Below are 16,282 nucleotides of genomic sequence, written 5' to 3'. Positions count from 1 at the left end.
AAGAAGCTATATCATTAGATATTGGAAGCAGCACCCACAACCCTCTTCACCGTCATTTCATAAAGGTTCCTGCGAGGAATGTGAAACTTGCTTGCCCTGAAGGACAGAAACACGATGCTCGCGGAGTATGTCGCAAGGTGGCGAAATAACGACGGCAATTTCCTGGTAATTAAAACTAATTTAATATTTCAAAATTTATTTCTAATTGTGATAAAAATAACATGAAGCTACAAACGTGATTTGATTCCCTCAGGTCAATCAAATCAAATTTGATCAAATTTCATAAAACACAAAACTACGAGACTACAAGTAAATTCCGTGTCTGGATATTGTTCAAGCTGTTACAAAAACTAATTTCAGTAACAAAAATTGTTACATATAAAAATATTAAAATTGAATTAAATTAATTTTTTTTATTCTTCTAAACGTTGCATATTACATATTCAATGAAAACGAAGCTTCTATATATAATCTATAGTTTACCAAGAAAAATTATTAAATATCGATACACGCACGTAGGAATACTAGAATATAACTGCATATAATACTTAAAATATATATACTGTCAGAAATTTTAATATTTCTTTTCTTAATTCATATTTTATATATGCTTCCCTGTTTTAACCTTTTATATTTTTTTGCAGGCCCAAAAAAAATATTAACTTTTATAATTAAAAAGTCACTAACTAATTCGGTTAAGATGACGCACCAATTTAAAAAATAAACAAACAATATACGACTTATAAAAAAAATAAAAGTGAGTAATGTTTTTTATGTTAATAATGTCAGCTATTACGTTGTATGAACTATAAATTCTTTGATTTACGATCGACAAATAAATCCGCTCTTTTTTGTTTCTTTCTTCAGAGATCGTTCTTTTTTATTTTATTAACATTTACAATTATCTTCTAGTAACAAAGAATAATTTATCAAGGATTTCAAAATAATTAATTGTAATATTTACTTGTTCAATCTCCGCGTTTCTAGATCTTATACTTTAGCCATTTAAATTTATTGTCTTTTTAAAAAAGAGGATCTAAATATCTAACCGGTTATTTGTATGACATATTGCAACATATATCTGTATAATATAGTAGAGACACTGTAGTGTGCACTTTGTTGACTAAACAATCAGACTTGCAGAAAGAATCTAATGTACGGAAAGAGACAGACGATATTGTGGTAAGATTCTAAATAATAGAATATTACAGAAAAGAAAAAGTGAACAGAATTCTTTCAAAGAAAAATATAAAAATATTACAGAAAATTACCATTCAAAAAATACAAAAATTATTTTAAAAAATTTCGCGGAACTTTTTATGTCAAGAACGTAGTCGTTGTTTATATCAGATAAAAGCATGAAATAAAAATGAACAGCGTTGAACAGAAGCATTCACATGCTTACTTCAACTTCAATAATCGTTTTACAAAGACAAAAACAGCCTCGACATTAACAGCTCCGTTCAAAGATATCATTTTATTTTTGAACAATTTTTTAAACACATTTATTGAACAAAGCTTATCTAAAACCATACGTTCTAGCTCGCAACAGATTTTTTCCAGAAATATGAAACGTGTCTTTAATGTCTGCTTTCAAATATTTGCAGAAACTCAGCTTTTCAAGTATGTCAGTTGAAAGTTATACATGCGATGGGAAGTTCCAAAATATCATAGCAGCAGCGTACGTATATCGTAGCCAAATAGCACACAGAAATATTTCTACATATGAATATTCTATCTTTACTAATAAAATTTCGATAAATTTATATATTACACACAATGTGTTATATGTATAAGCTTGATTACCTCGACTGCGTACATGTATATTCATTGTAGTATTGAGCTCGTCAGTTTGCATAAAAAAAAATGCGCTAGTTTATAATCAGTTTTTCCATTACGTTAATGGAATATAATCAGGAGAACACATGAGGTTATATAAATAGTAAATGCGCAGTAAAAAAGAGTGACAATGTGTGTGCTTATTTCCCGAAGGTATAAAGTCGACCGGCTTCACTATAAGAAAAACGGAGGGAATTCTTGTAAGTTTATAGACGGCAACACAAAGTTATAAAGCGGAAATATTACAAAGAAATAAAAAAGAAACTGCGTTCGAAGAATATGAGAATATTATCAGAAATTTCAAGATAAATTTTAAAGAAAAACATGCATAATAGAGCTGCGAAGAGAAGTTGCGAATCGTCATTATATAAAACGTGATGTATTCAACAGAAATAGCGTTACGTATTTTCGCTGTAATTCTTATGTCTATAAAATATCGCCTCTCAATATAAAGTGAGATATCCATATCTAATGCTAAATGTGCGAATTATTGATACAAGGTTATCGCACATATTTTTTTTAAACTTTGCTTCATCCTCATATTTAAATGTAATAATTTCGTGGAAATAAATTTTTATTCGCTACGTATCCGTTATTGATAAGTAATTCATCATTTTTCATATACTATCATCTATTGCATCAACATCGATAACTAGTGCTTATATATAAAGAAACACATCTTTATATAACAATCACAGTCTCTAGGTTCTATAAAGTGACCGTGAAACTTCGCGTTTTCAAATCACTGTTTGAAAATGAAGTTATTCGTGAACGTTCTGCTAGTAATTGCGGTATTATTAATGGCCATTGTGATTATACCTGGAATTTGTCAAGACAACGTAACTGTGTTCACAACCAACATGATGATATTCATACCGGATAGAAATCCTTGCCCGTCAGGCCAGAGGAAAGATCGTCACGGAACATGCCGCATCGCCGTTTAACACGCAGAGAAGGTATTTATTGTGCAAAGTAATTATAAAAATATGAGATGAGAAGCAAAAAGACCATATGTATTCTAAATGCACCTATCGTACCTCTTCTTTACTGCGTATTTTTCCTACGTTCTTATATTTAAATATGATAATTTCATGCAGTGTTTATTCGTTGTCTTTTTTTACAATTTATATTACGAGCTCCTTTTAGCGAGGCGCAAACTTAAAAAGGTTTTAAGTATTTTTAGACGTATCAAGAAATACCGAATTGACATTTATACGTAGATAAATCTTTATAGCAATCGTAGTTACTTGATTCTCTGCAGAAATTTGAATTTCATTATTAACCAGTTCCGGCGTGAAGAGACTTACGTAACCGAATGAATATAAATATCGGACTCCCGATAGACAATTGATAAAGTTCGTTTATGTGTTAGCGCAATAAGAGTCAAATTTGTGTAAATCAAAACTTCGAGACAGTGGAATATATACAAACGGGATTTAAAAATATTTCATATAATTAGAAGAAAAGGCAATTGCAAAATAGTAATAAACGATATTTAAATTCCGATATTTAAACAGTCTTTTTATTATTTCCTAAGTTTTGCGATACCGCTTGAAAATGAAATTTTTCGCAAGTATCCTGCTGATAAGTGTGATATTGGCAACTAGTATGATTGTATCTGGAGCTTGTCAAGAGAACACAACCGAAACATTGTCTGAACTTCTAGACCTTTTCATAGATGTTCCATATAGAAATCCTTGCCCGGAAGGCCAACGAAAACATCGTGGACAATGTCGTAAAATCGCGTCTTAACAAAGACATGGACAAGGTAAAGATAAGAGAAAATGGAATAAATTCAATATTTAATATTAAATGGCAAAATGTGTATAGATACGAGATGTTATACACATTTCGTCATATCTTTATACTTCTGCTTCAGCTTTATATTTAAGTGTAGTTATTTCACGAAAGGAAATATCAATCCGGTACATTTTATCAAGACACGCGGTAACAACTCGTTCTAAATATATATATAGCGATACAACAATTCGCCGCGAGAGAGATGTTATTGCGTATCTTTTCCAGATTGACAGGCTTTTTGGGATATATTTGCTACGCGTTACAGCCACGTCCCATCAATAATCCTATTTTTCAAACATCTCCCGACGCATGAAGGTTGATACTCGACATAGGCGAATAACTAAATATTTTTAAATGGTTTATCGTTTCTGCAGAAACGATCGTGGAATTTTGTTAATAAAAATTTTTCAACGACAGAAAGATTTGTATAATCTATCGATTAAATATAAATATTATTGCCAAAAATGTAAAGAAGGAGATACGAGCCTATCTCTTTTTACTTGCATCTTTCCTTATTCGTATATTTAAATCTGATGATTCCTCGCGGAATGTTTATTCATTAAATTTTATGTCCAGTTTTGCGTTAGTAATGCCTTTCAGGATGCGATCCTGTTTTTTTTTGCAACCACTTTTTTAGCGTATTAAGATTAATACTTCTTGTGGATATCTATGTAAATGTTGTAATTAATGATCTCCATATAACTTGTTAATTCTCGATTGTTGAATTTCATTAATAACCAGTTATTCATAAGAAAAAGGCTTGAGCGAAAAAATATAAATATCGGGTCTGCGACAAGCAACTCGTAGAGTTAGTTTGCTGGGACATAGAAAACAAATCTGTGAGTCAAGAAAAAAGTTGTAACAACTGAAAATTAATAGAAGCTAAAAGGTAAGAAAGAAAAATCTGACGGAAAGCTCGAAAAAGTGAGATATCTAATTGTAAAAAGAAATTAAGAACATTATATATCTTTTAGAAGAAAAGAAGATTGAAAAGAACGAGAAAAATAAGATATTAAAAGTATACGTTCGATTTCTCGAACCTCTTATTATTTCCTAGAATTTGTAATATTGCAGAAAAATGAAATTCCTCGTAAAGATATTGCTGGCAATTGTAATATTGGCGGCTGTAATTCCACCTGAAACTTGTCAAAGATGGCGAAAACCCGGGTATGGTAGTATTATAACTGCTCCGCGTAGAAGTTATAGCTCGCCTTGCCCAAGTGGCCAACGAAGAGATAGGAACAATAGATGTCGCCAAGTCGCTTAACATACAGAGATGTAAGGTAATTGTTACAAATACAAAATGAGATATCCAAATATCTAGAGCTAAACAAAATTCACACGAGCCTCCTATATATACACTTTTCCTTTTTATCTTCATACTTAAATATAATTACCTCGCGAATAATTAGCAGCACATAATTATCTGTTTATTACATTTTAGTTGGTATACTTTCGTGAGATATTATTCTACTTTATCAAACATTTCATAGCACATTAAATTTAATTGCTATGTATAAATATCTAAACCTTGTTTTTTCTAAATAATTAAGCTGTGGTTTCTATCTTGTTCGAATATAATCGTGAGATTCCGCTAATAACCAGTTTCTTCCACTATGCTTACCTAATCGAAGAGATATAAATAACAGATTCGCAAGAGACAGACTGCAGAGTTTGTTTATTTACTGGAACCAAACAAGCGAAGTAGTGAAAAAAAACTTGATAAAAATTCGATAAAATTAAAAAAAGATAAATAAAGAGGTAATTGACAAGAATTTCAAGCAAGTGCATTTTGTGGGAGAAAAAATTAAAATTAAAATTTCAGATAAAATTAGAAGAAAAGTTTAGTTAGACTAAAAATTTAGAAAAAAGATAACGAACAATATTTAAATTTTGACTTTCCTACCTTTTTATTATTTAAAAAATCGGGTTATGCAGAATTATTTGAAGATGAAATTGCTCGTTGATACTCGACATAGGCGAATAACTAAATATTTTTAAATGGTTTATCGTTTCTGCAGAAACGATCGTGGAATTTTGTTAATAAAAATTTTTCAATAACAGAAAGATTTGTATAATCTATCGATTAAATATAAAAATTATTGTCAAAAATGTAAAAAAATTTGGCTGACTAGACTCAACTTTATACGCAATCAAAGGTTCATATACGAAATTTACGAAAACAAAGCTTCCTTTATGAGGAAGCAAAAGAAGATACGAGCCTATCTCTTTTTACTTGCATCTTTCCTGATTTGTATTTAAATCTGATGATTCCTCGCGGAATGTTTATTCATTACATTTTATGTCTAGTTTTGCGTTACAATGTCTTTCAGGATGCGATCCTGTTTTTTTTTCAACCACGTTTTTTAGCGTATTAAGATTAATACTTCTTGTGCATAACTATGTAAATGTTGTAATTAATGATCTCCATATATAACTTGTTATTTCTCGATTGTTGAATTTCATTAATAACCAGTTATTCATAACAAAAAGGCTTGAGCGAAAAAATATAAATATCGGGTCTACGACAGGCAACTCGTAGAGTTAGTTTGCAGGGACCATAGGAAACAAATCTGTGAGTCAAGAAAAAAGTTGTAACAACTGAAAATTAATAGAAGCTAAAAAGTAAGAAAGAAAATTCTGACGAAAAGCTCAAAAAGTGAGATATCTAATTGTAAAAAGGAATTAAGAACATTATATATCTTTTAGAAGAAAAAAAAATTGAAAAAAATGAGAAAAATAAGATATTAAAAGATATTTGAGAAATTCGATTTCTCGAACCTCTTATTATTTCCTGGAACTTGTAATATTGCAGAAAAATGAAATTCCTCATAAAGATATTGCTGGCAATTGTAATATTGGCGGTTGTAATTCCACCTGAAACTTGTCAAAGATGGCGAAAACCCGGGCATGGTTATAGTCATAGTATTATAACTGCTCCGCGTAGAAGTTATAGCTCGCCCTGCCCGAGTGGCCAACGAAGAGATAGGAACAATAAATGTCGCCAAGTCGCTTAATGTACAGAGATGTAAGGTAATTGTTACAAATACAAAATGAGATATCCAAATATCTAGAGCTAAACAAAATTCACACGAGCCTCCTATATTATTATCTATTTATACACTTTTCATTTTTATCTTCATTATAATTACTTAAATATAATTACCTCGCGAATAATTAGCAGCACATAATTATCTGTTTATTACATTTTATTTGGTATACTTTCGTGAAATTCTACTTTATCAAACATTTCATAGCACATTAAATTTAATTGTTATGCATAAATATCTAAACCTTGTTTTTTCTAAATAAGCTGCGGTTTCTATCTCGTTCGAATATGATCGTGAGATTCCGCTAATAACCAGTTTCTTCCACTATGCCTACCCAATCGAAGAGATATAAATAACAGATTCGCAAGAGACAGACTGCAGAGTTTGTTTACTTACTGGAACTAAACAAGCGAAATAGTAAAAAAAAAACTTGATAAAAATTCGATAAAATTAAAAAAAAAAATAGAGAGGTAATTGACAAAAATTTCAAGCAAGTGCATTTTGTGGGAGAAAAAATTAAAATTAAAATTTCAGATAAAATTGAAGAAAAGTTTAGTTAGACTAAAAATGTAGAAAAAAGATAACGAACAATATTTAAATTTTGACTTTCCGACCTTTTTATTATTTAAAAAATCGGGTTTTGCAGAATTATTTGAAGATGAAATTGCTCGTGAACATTTTACTGATAATCGTGATAATAACGGCTATTGTGATTTCATCCGGCACTTGTCAAGAAGAAACATCGACAAATAAAACACCGATGAATGAAACATTGTTAGAAGAAACGGATGACGACAACTTCCGAGACGTAGTTCTACAGAGTTTTATAGTTGTTCCAGATAGAAATATTAATGATTGTTTGGAGGGTCAGAGGAAAGATCAGCATGGGAAATGTCGCGATGTCATTTAACACAGGTAACTGCTAATTTAAAATTATGTCTTACATACAGTGTTTGGTAATATAACGAACAAGACAATTCTTGTAAAAAAATGTATCGATTTTTTTCACCAATATTTAATTGCGCATAATTAAATTTTTTCATGGTTTTTTAAATAATAAATATATCTTATAATTCTCAAGTATAGAAATTATGATAAAATATAATTAAAAATTTGTCAAAATAGTTTTAATCATTAACATTTAAAAGTATTTATATTCCAATATCTTTAGCAAAGAAAATTATTTCAATTCTCGACAAGGAAAAGTTCTACGTGTGCCAGATGCGCTTGTTGCTGAACACTTCGTGTAGGATAAAATTTTAAGTTAAATTTAATAATGTCAGGACATTTTACAACACAAGTTTTAGTCTAAATAATGAAAAGGATCGGGGAAAAAAGAAGTTTCTTCTTTTGAGACTGATAAACTCTTTACAGTTTTCTTACTGTCTTTCTTCTTGCGAACTGTTTCCAACGTCTCTACGAAAGATAGCGGACTCGGAAAATGCGTAACTTACTGATACATTATTTTTATTTATTTGAGTTCAACCCGACAAGAAAACCGACTGAAAGTTGCTCAAAGAAAATATTTCCCGCACATTTTTATGGTAGCGATAATTCAAAAAATATAACAATACCCTATACGTATTCCGCAATGTCAATCACATATCTATTCTTCTCGTTATAAATTAAGGAAAACTACTGGAAAGAAATATCATTTTTATTAAAAAACACGTGGCAATTCCTTCGTATTGAGAATTTTGAACCAGTTGCTCAACTGCCGAGAAATTCTCAAGGAAGTATGAAACTGGTCGGGATTTTTTATTTTTTTCTATTAAATAGTTCAACTATTTTCGTATTCACGTGCAAATAGTTTCTATAGTTTGACGGAGTTTAACGATTTCAAATGAACACACGGAAGAATGGGAGCGATTCTACGTTGTGGGGTTGGCTGGGCGGTAGATCTTTGGAAAACTTCCGCTAGTTACGACAGTTTGTTGGCAAGCAACTTCACTGCTAATATCGACAAGGTTGCGTCCGAGCGAGTTGGCAACTTTAGCGTAACTTTCCACCGTCCGTTCCATCCACTCACTTGTTGCCCCCCTTGCGCGTACGCGGGGGCAAGCAAGAGCGCGATGGGCGAGCTATCATTAGCTCGGCATAATGCGACTATGCGGTTGCCGTTTGTGCTCTCTGCCGCGCACAGTTTCGCCGATTCTCTCAAAGGAAAACACGATCGCGAACTTCCCGTATATTTCACTGTCGCGAAATGACATAACTCTTCTTGCTGACTGTGTCAGTGAATATCCGAGCGCCAGTCAACAGCCACGATCTCTAAATACCTCTATCCCTTATATTAACCCTATTGCGATCTGGATACCAATTAAATTGACGTTCAAAAATTTTGATTCTAATCACTTATAATTAGTTGTATATAATATTAAAAATTACATTACTTTAATTATATTATATTAGTTATATTTTTTACCGAAGCTAATATCAATGCGAGGTTATTTTTAGTTTTAATTTTCGTTTTCCACGTTTCGTTTTGATTTGGCAAAAGCATGTTTTCCACATAAAGTTAATTCTCAAAGAACTGAAGAAGTTTGATTGATCACAAACATAATTTATGAACAATGTTATTATAATTATGTCTTATGCTTGAAAATAAAGAATTTTCGCGATATTAGGCAGGAAGAGAAAAAAAGAGATAGAGAGGAGGATAGAGGATCCATAAGGCGCTTTTCTTTAAAAAGTGCACTTTCATAGGAGAAAAGACGTAAGCTTCTCTACTTCTTTATCAACTATAAGTACAATGCGTCGCGATACATATACCGGAATAATAAATATAATAATAAACTGATTTGATGGCACAGGACATTCTTCAAGCTCTGCATTGATGAATAAAATATGAATATAATATAAATATTGGATAAAGAATATACACAAAGTATTTCGATAAAACTCTAGTTCTATTTTCTGCTTAGAACAGTTTTCATATATCATGAAAAACTATTCTTCCCTGTCCTTTCTTCGATAAATATGTAATCTTTCCTCGTAGAAAATGCGTCAAGCTTATTTTTACCAATCACCATAAAATAGACAGTATAGAATTTACATTTAAAGTATTGCGACAGTTAAATTAATTCACATTATTCATTCACGATAAAATCCACCTCAAAGTTAATTAAAAAGAAAATCATTTTGTCAAGACGTTAAAGTTTTGTTTTTTTAATAAATAACTTTCAAATACGAAATAATATTGCTTTTTCGAGGGAACACTGACTTTAAGTTTGCTTAAGGAACCGTAATCGAGACTATCAAGTTACTTGATATCTAGGTAGTTGGTTGAGACAATCTATATATATCGTGCAATCCCCCTCGAGAACTTATTACGTTTAAAATATTGGATATCGCCAGATTTTCTTCATTTATTCTATTTTTCTTTTCTTCCCTTTTAGATTCATTAACGAAAAAGACATCGCTATTGTGAAGCGCGCTCGGGAAATGATATCTTTATATAATTTTTGCGGAAAAATGGAACATCGAGGAATGTAACTGAATATTATCCGATCCTTAAATTGAGAGCGTCATTAAAAAAATTTAACGTTAATATTAGATAATCCTTCATATTACTTTTCTTCTTTTATATTGCGACGGCTTTATTACGCCAATGATACCAATCTGCTGATCAAATTTATGTCGTAATTACGATCAAATTGACACTTTGGACCTATAAAACCAGTTTCCCGGAATATTACAAGGGGAGCGATCGAAAGAATTCTGATACATTTACCATCAAGTTGAAACGAATCGCTATAAGAGAAAGGAAATTTATGGAACCTAAATTTTTACGTAATCAAATTAATGAAGGAAAATGTTAATTACTGTTGTTACAGTTAATTACTTCTTTCACTATACAATGTAATTTTATCGTTCTCTGAGAAAAAAGTATTTTACGATTAAATAAATCCTGTAATTCGCTGATTCTTTATTTTTCAGCGCAAATTCGCCAGTGAAAGAAAGTTCGACGCTATATATATTTCTCGCAATGTTACGATTTAGCGAAAATATTGCACGTTATCGCATTCTAGAATCCTCCAACTCCACGAAATCTTTGACACTTGAATTTTCGGATTCTTGAAATTCTTCCAAGTTTTCATTCTAAGATCCTTGTACATTTTCCGAGGATTTTTCAATTCAAAGATCCTGAGATTCAAATACGATCGCGGAATGAAGATGACGGTACAATTTCTCGAGTGGCGCAGGCTCCTTAATTTACGAATAGTAACGTGTGTACGTTCATAATGTAAGTGGCACTTACATTACGCAGCGTTCTCTCAGACTTTTATCTGTGCTCGATCTTTCGATACGACGTAGTTAAAGATTGATGAGTTGCCGTAATATTTCAATAAGGGAACCGATCATATTCCAATAATGAATATTTGAAATTATTCATTACGTTCAATCTCATGTTTATATCATGTAACCTGATATAAATTCAGATTCCCATCTATATTTATATTCGAGTATTTTGCACAACGGATTAAACATTGGAAATTTTTCGTTATGTTTCGGCACGTAAACAAATTCGATTTACAACGTCACGTGTAATTAAAATTTGGAATCGTTCATCCATATGGGAGTACGAGACACGATAGGGCCGAGTAAGAGACAAAATGCAAATGTATGGTACTAATAACGTACAAGAGTTACAAAAAACCTTCTCGTAGACATTCTCGATTTATTAATTAGGGAGCTAAGTTAATCGCGGACGTTTGATGTGACGAAAAGAATCTGCACTTACTTGAAGAAATACGTATCGTTGATGTATCCGAAGAAAGGTACGGTGTAGGTCAGCATCCAGATATTGCCACCTCCGCAGTCGTAATACGGTTTCGACCATCTGCCATCCTCGTATTTCACTGTCAAGATTTCGTCCTCCTCCCTTTCTGTGTGCGCGCTTTCGTTCAACGTATAAATGTGGAATCCTGGAATAGAGCGACAGAGAGAAATCATTAAATAGGTCGAGTCTCTATTCTTCCCCGAAATTTAATTAAAGGATATCCATCCTAATGACGACTTAATTAGTATATATAATTGATTAACTTCTAATTTAATGTAAAGCAATTATAATTTCTTCTATGTGTTAATACTAATTACTATGTAAATTAATCAATATCATATCAGCATCAAAAATTAATTATGACATATTTAATCAAAATTTAACCGCACTCTTCGGATTGAAATTATATTTCAATCAGATATTTTCCTCTAATTGTATCAATTATTATTTATCTTGACATTCCCAATTCGATAGTAATTATTATTTGTCATTTATCTGATTACCTAAAAATAAAAAATATATCTTAAACAAAAGTAGTTTTCTATCGATATTTCTAAAAATATATCTTAACATTATATAGGAAACATAATGTATGTGCGTTTCCTTTACAATTAGACACGTTATATTTGTTCTCACGCAGTAGCGTAATTTTTCATTAATTTCATCATTATTTTAATCTTCAGGTCGGACTCGAGTTATCTTATCTTCGGGTATCTGAATTAATTTTCTCAAAACTATTATTCCTTTTATTTCTGCTCTGACCGTTCACTGAAACAACGTTTCCAGAAGTTAATCTCCAGAAATTCAACGATCCAGACGCCCGGCTCTCTGGAAATCCACTGTGTAAGGCACCGAGTAAGGTCCTGGTAATTCAAGGATCTAACAATAAGAGCCTTGCACGTGTATCTCAGTATGTGCGGCGTGCACACTGCAGGAGAAAGTATTAAGGATTCGTATAAATATACGAGGCAGAGCGGAAGGAGGTGCCGCGAGGAATCGTCTCCAAGTTCTCCGGGTAGATAAAGGAAACGAGCTTCGTCGTATCTGTTTTTCTGTCGACTTGCTACTCGCTTATCCCGCCTTGCCTCTCGCCATCGGCGTCGTCGTCGTCGTCGTCGTCGGTCACAACGCCGTTTTCTTCCTACATTGAAGAAATTGCTGAGCTTTATCGGTCATGATCCCCAGAATGTGAAAAACGTTATTTGCTCAATTTTCCTCACGTCGTGCCGTGGGATAATCGATGCCGTTTCCAGCATTGTCGTTCGTGTAATATAACACACGCCACCGTAACCGTACTTTTTTCGGCCTGTTCCGCACGCCATTCGTAAATGGAACTTTTTCTTCCAACGTGGTAACATCTTAGTTTCGAACTCTCGGACATGCTATGCATCTCAGATTATATTAAGAGTAACGGAACTTGCTATCGTGGCGAACGGTAATAAAATTATGCGGCCTCGTAAATATTTATCAAGGTGGCTTTCGCATATACTTAAACCGGTTAGGAATTAGAGCTGCCACTTAAGATAATTACGATAAATCTTCACGTTCTTTTAAGTTGTAATTATCTATAAATTTCAAATTGACCCTGTCAGTTGTGATTAGTCATGATGACTAATGACAAATATGACTGCGTCATCTTATATTTGTTATATTTAAACACCCCCCTATGCATAAACATATGTATATGTATTGTATATTTGAGAAAATTGTTGCTTTAAGAATGTCGCGCGTTTTATTACAGACAGAACAATTTAACATAAATATGGAAAGAAATAAGAAAAGTTAATATTATACTATCTATGAATGTGAAGCAAGAATATGTTTCCCGCACAGCTTCTCTCATATATTCATTCTTTTTTAACGAAACTTGTTATCTAACTCGACTGTTCATATTTAGAGAAAGGACACCCGTATTTTACTGCTCGCGTACTCGAAACAAGATAAAGATATATGACCGGCGCGTGTGTCAACAGTTAAAATACTGTAAAAATATGACAGAAGACGGCTTGGGAGGATAAAATAAAAACGATACGTCGCGTATACTTGCTTAAGTAAGCTCGTAATAAATTGATAAGTGAATATTACTGAATAAAATAGCCGTGTATGAAGGTAACCGAGCAAGAGAAACGCTCTTAATTAAGACGGTCTTAATCAAGACGCGTTTTTATTCTCGAGGTTGGCGAAAAATCGGGGAAGCGCCCTGATACGGCGCCAAGTCGTAACGCGTGCTCTTTTCTTTTTTTTTCTGCTCTACCATTTCTCGTCCTTTACTTCTCATTTCTTTCCCTCGTTCCCGTCCTACCTGCAAGATCAAAATCCCAGCTTGATTTATTCTACAGTAATTCCTCCTTTAATACATATCTTGCTCTGAAACCTGTTTAGGAAATGTGCACGTCTATTAACCGTCATTGCGACGAACGGTAATCGTTCAAACTCTTAAATACCCTTGAATTCTTAATCTTTAAGCTATCTCAACAGCAATTAAAAATACTTGTCTTCAAGTCGTTAAGTAAAATTTGTTTCGCAAACTCGTTAAAGAGTTCTATCGGTGAAGTACTTTCTAACAATGATAAGATATCCTGTAAAGAATTCTCCTTTTCATTTAACTTCGACAAATTACGAACGTATACCGATATACAAATTTAGAATTTTATTTTGTTTTTACTTCTGCACGTTTTTGGTACAAATCTCGAAAAATATATAATTTTTAATCAATATATTTCTGTGGAAACACACGCGTTATTGGAGACTTGAATTCTTGCTCTGTGATCATTGAAAGGATTCAAAGAAGATCGAATGTAGTCGCAAAAGGCGGCGAGCAAAAACACCAAAAGATTTACTGACGTAGAAAAATATTCAATTTGATTTCAGGTCAGCTCCAGTGCCATTAAAGTCGGCAAAGACGGGCGAAGATGGAAAAAGCAGAAGGGAAGCATTTTAAAGGAGCGTCTAGAGAGAAAGAGTGGAATTAAATAAATAAAATTCTTTTACAGTGTATGTTACTCTAGATCGAATCACTTACTTTATTTCCTTCATGTCTCTTTACGATGTTAGCAATTCTTCACCACATTTCTCAACCGTTTCATAAAATGCACACGGTATGCGAGAAACATACGTTATATCTTGCAACATTTTCCTTCAATATCCCGTTGGCAAAAAATAGCTGATTGATGGTGGAGTATATTATTGATTTCTTGGACACGTTACCATATCCACTCTTTTTACTCGTTTTTTCTTTTAATTCCGAATCTTGAACTATCTAGATCCGCGTCTGTGAACTGAATTTATTATATGTTTAGATATTTGATACTTGACATATTTACGAACTTGGATCTTTTGAATGTGACATTCTTGAAGCGCTCTCACAAGTTTGAATCCTTGGAATCTTGAATTTCCGATATTTATACTTTTACCGCTAAACTCTTGGACTTTTAGATATCTAACGTTTTGTAAATTTTGAAATCTCAGCAAGATAATGTATAATTTTATATATTACAGATAATATATAAAAATTAGTAATAAAATGTTACAGCAGATAAGAAGATAGAGCTACATTTCCATTAAAGAAATAATCTTTATTGCTTGAAGAGATCGAGCTTAAAATATCGAAGACTTAAAATATCTTATAATCTTTTAGACAAGCTATAGCACGGACGTTTATCATTCGATCCATTCGTCTTAGCCGTAGCAATAATTCGCTCATTATCGACGTGAAGAACGGCGCCGATACTTTTCTAGACTGAAACTTGAGAAATATATCAGTTGAATACATTCGAATCGCGCTTAAAACTTCTTTACTAAAAAAAAAAACTCGTTCTATTTTGCCGAAGCTTTTATTTTTTATTATTAGATAATAATATGACATTTACTCCCACATTTAATTAATAACATGTGGCGTAAATATTGCTATCAGTATATATTACAATTTAGTAGCTGCTTTTTATTTTAACGTAGAACACGTCGCTGCACATTACATATTTATTGCAATTTCACCAAAATTGCTTATTTATATTTTATTTGTTCTACGTGTGATGTTTATACGCAAAATATTACATTTCAAAATTTAAAAGAACGTGTATCCGCAGGATATGAATTATAACGCATTGAATGGCGTGTTACATGCTGATAAAGTACATTACGATATTATTTGTTCGTAAGTCTTCCCATCTCTTATAGCTTGCTGACCACGCCGGTTTTACTAAAGTTATCTGGCGGCAATGACGTTTAAGAGCAGCTTCGTGGATCGGCCGTAATCGGCAGCGATTAAACGGAGATTCTTTTCCGCGTTCCCTTCAGGCTATAAAAAGGCCGTGGAGAGAGTCTCTTTAAGAGTCCCCGAAGTCTTCGTTTCTCATCGTCGAACGCTGCTCGTCCAAGCATCGTCCATTGTTTGTTACGTTATCGAGCGCCTTTTGCGAGCTTTTATCCGCGTCACGAAACCCCAAAACACGACAAGAAACGGAGCCGGGCTGCATGCAGTTCTCGCATGTGTGCATGCGACGGATATGTGTTCCCAGAGATTGTCTACGACCTGCCGAGAATCCTCTGTGCGCCCACGGGGATTTTCATGGGTAGCACAGGCGCAGAAGAGAGAGAGTGCGGGGGAAGTAACGTTTATAATTTTAATATAATTTTTAAAGGCAATTTCGATATAAAGGGTATTTTTAGTAGAAAACAGGTGAGTAAAACGTCGGGTGAGAAAATGCGTATGAAATATTTGCGATGTTCTCGCGCTTAAGTGTACCTGAATTCGCTCGCCTAAATATATCTTTTTAACGCATTTATCACAATTTAACGCGTTTTCTTTCTT

General features: G+C 32.8%; 1 protein-coding gene and 1 long non-coding RNA gene across 7 annotated transcripts in view; one reads left to right on the top strand and one right to left on the bottom strand.

Annotated features, from left to right (window-relative positions):
• The window catches only part of LOC139813853 (uncharacterized), a 79,768-nt gene that overhangs the window by 44,456 nt on the left and 19,030 nt on the right, over positions 1-16,282 (bottom strand). For all 6 annotated transcript variants that reach the window (XM_071779649.1, XM_071779650.1, XM_071779651.1 and 3 more), the window contains one exon: positions 11,434-11,617. In XM_071779649.1, the coding sequence (XP_071635750.1) occupies positions 11,434-11,617 (184 nt within the window). The remainder of the gene's footprint in view (positions 1-11,433; positions 11,618-16,282) is intronic.
• On the top strand, positions 639-14,469 carry LOC139813856 (uncharacterized). The gene is made up of 3 exons (XR_011732279.1): positions 639-757; positions 1,608-2,795; positions 14,344-14,469. It is a non-coding gene; the product is annotated as an uncharacterized lncRNA (long non-coding RNA).

The sequence above is a fragment of the Temnothorax longispinosus genome, chromosome 5 (genome assembly GCF_030848805.1).
Source record: "Temnothorax longispinosus isolate EJ_2023e chromosome 5, Tlon_JGU_v1, whole genome shotgun sequence".
In the NCBI taxonomy this organism is placed as follows: Eukaryota; Metazoa; Arthropoda; class Insecta; order Hymenoptera; family Formicidae; genus Temnothorax; species Temnothorax longispinosus.
Note: the sequence above shows the minus strand (reverse complement) of the source record. Positions and strands in the feature narration are given on the sequence as shown.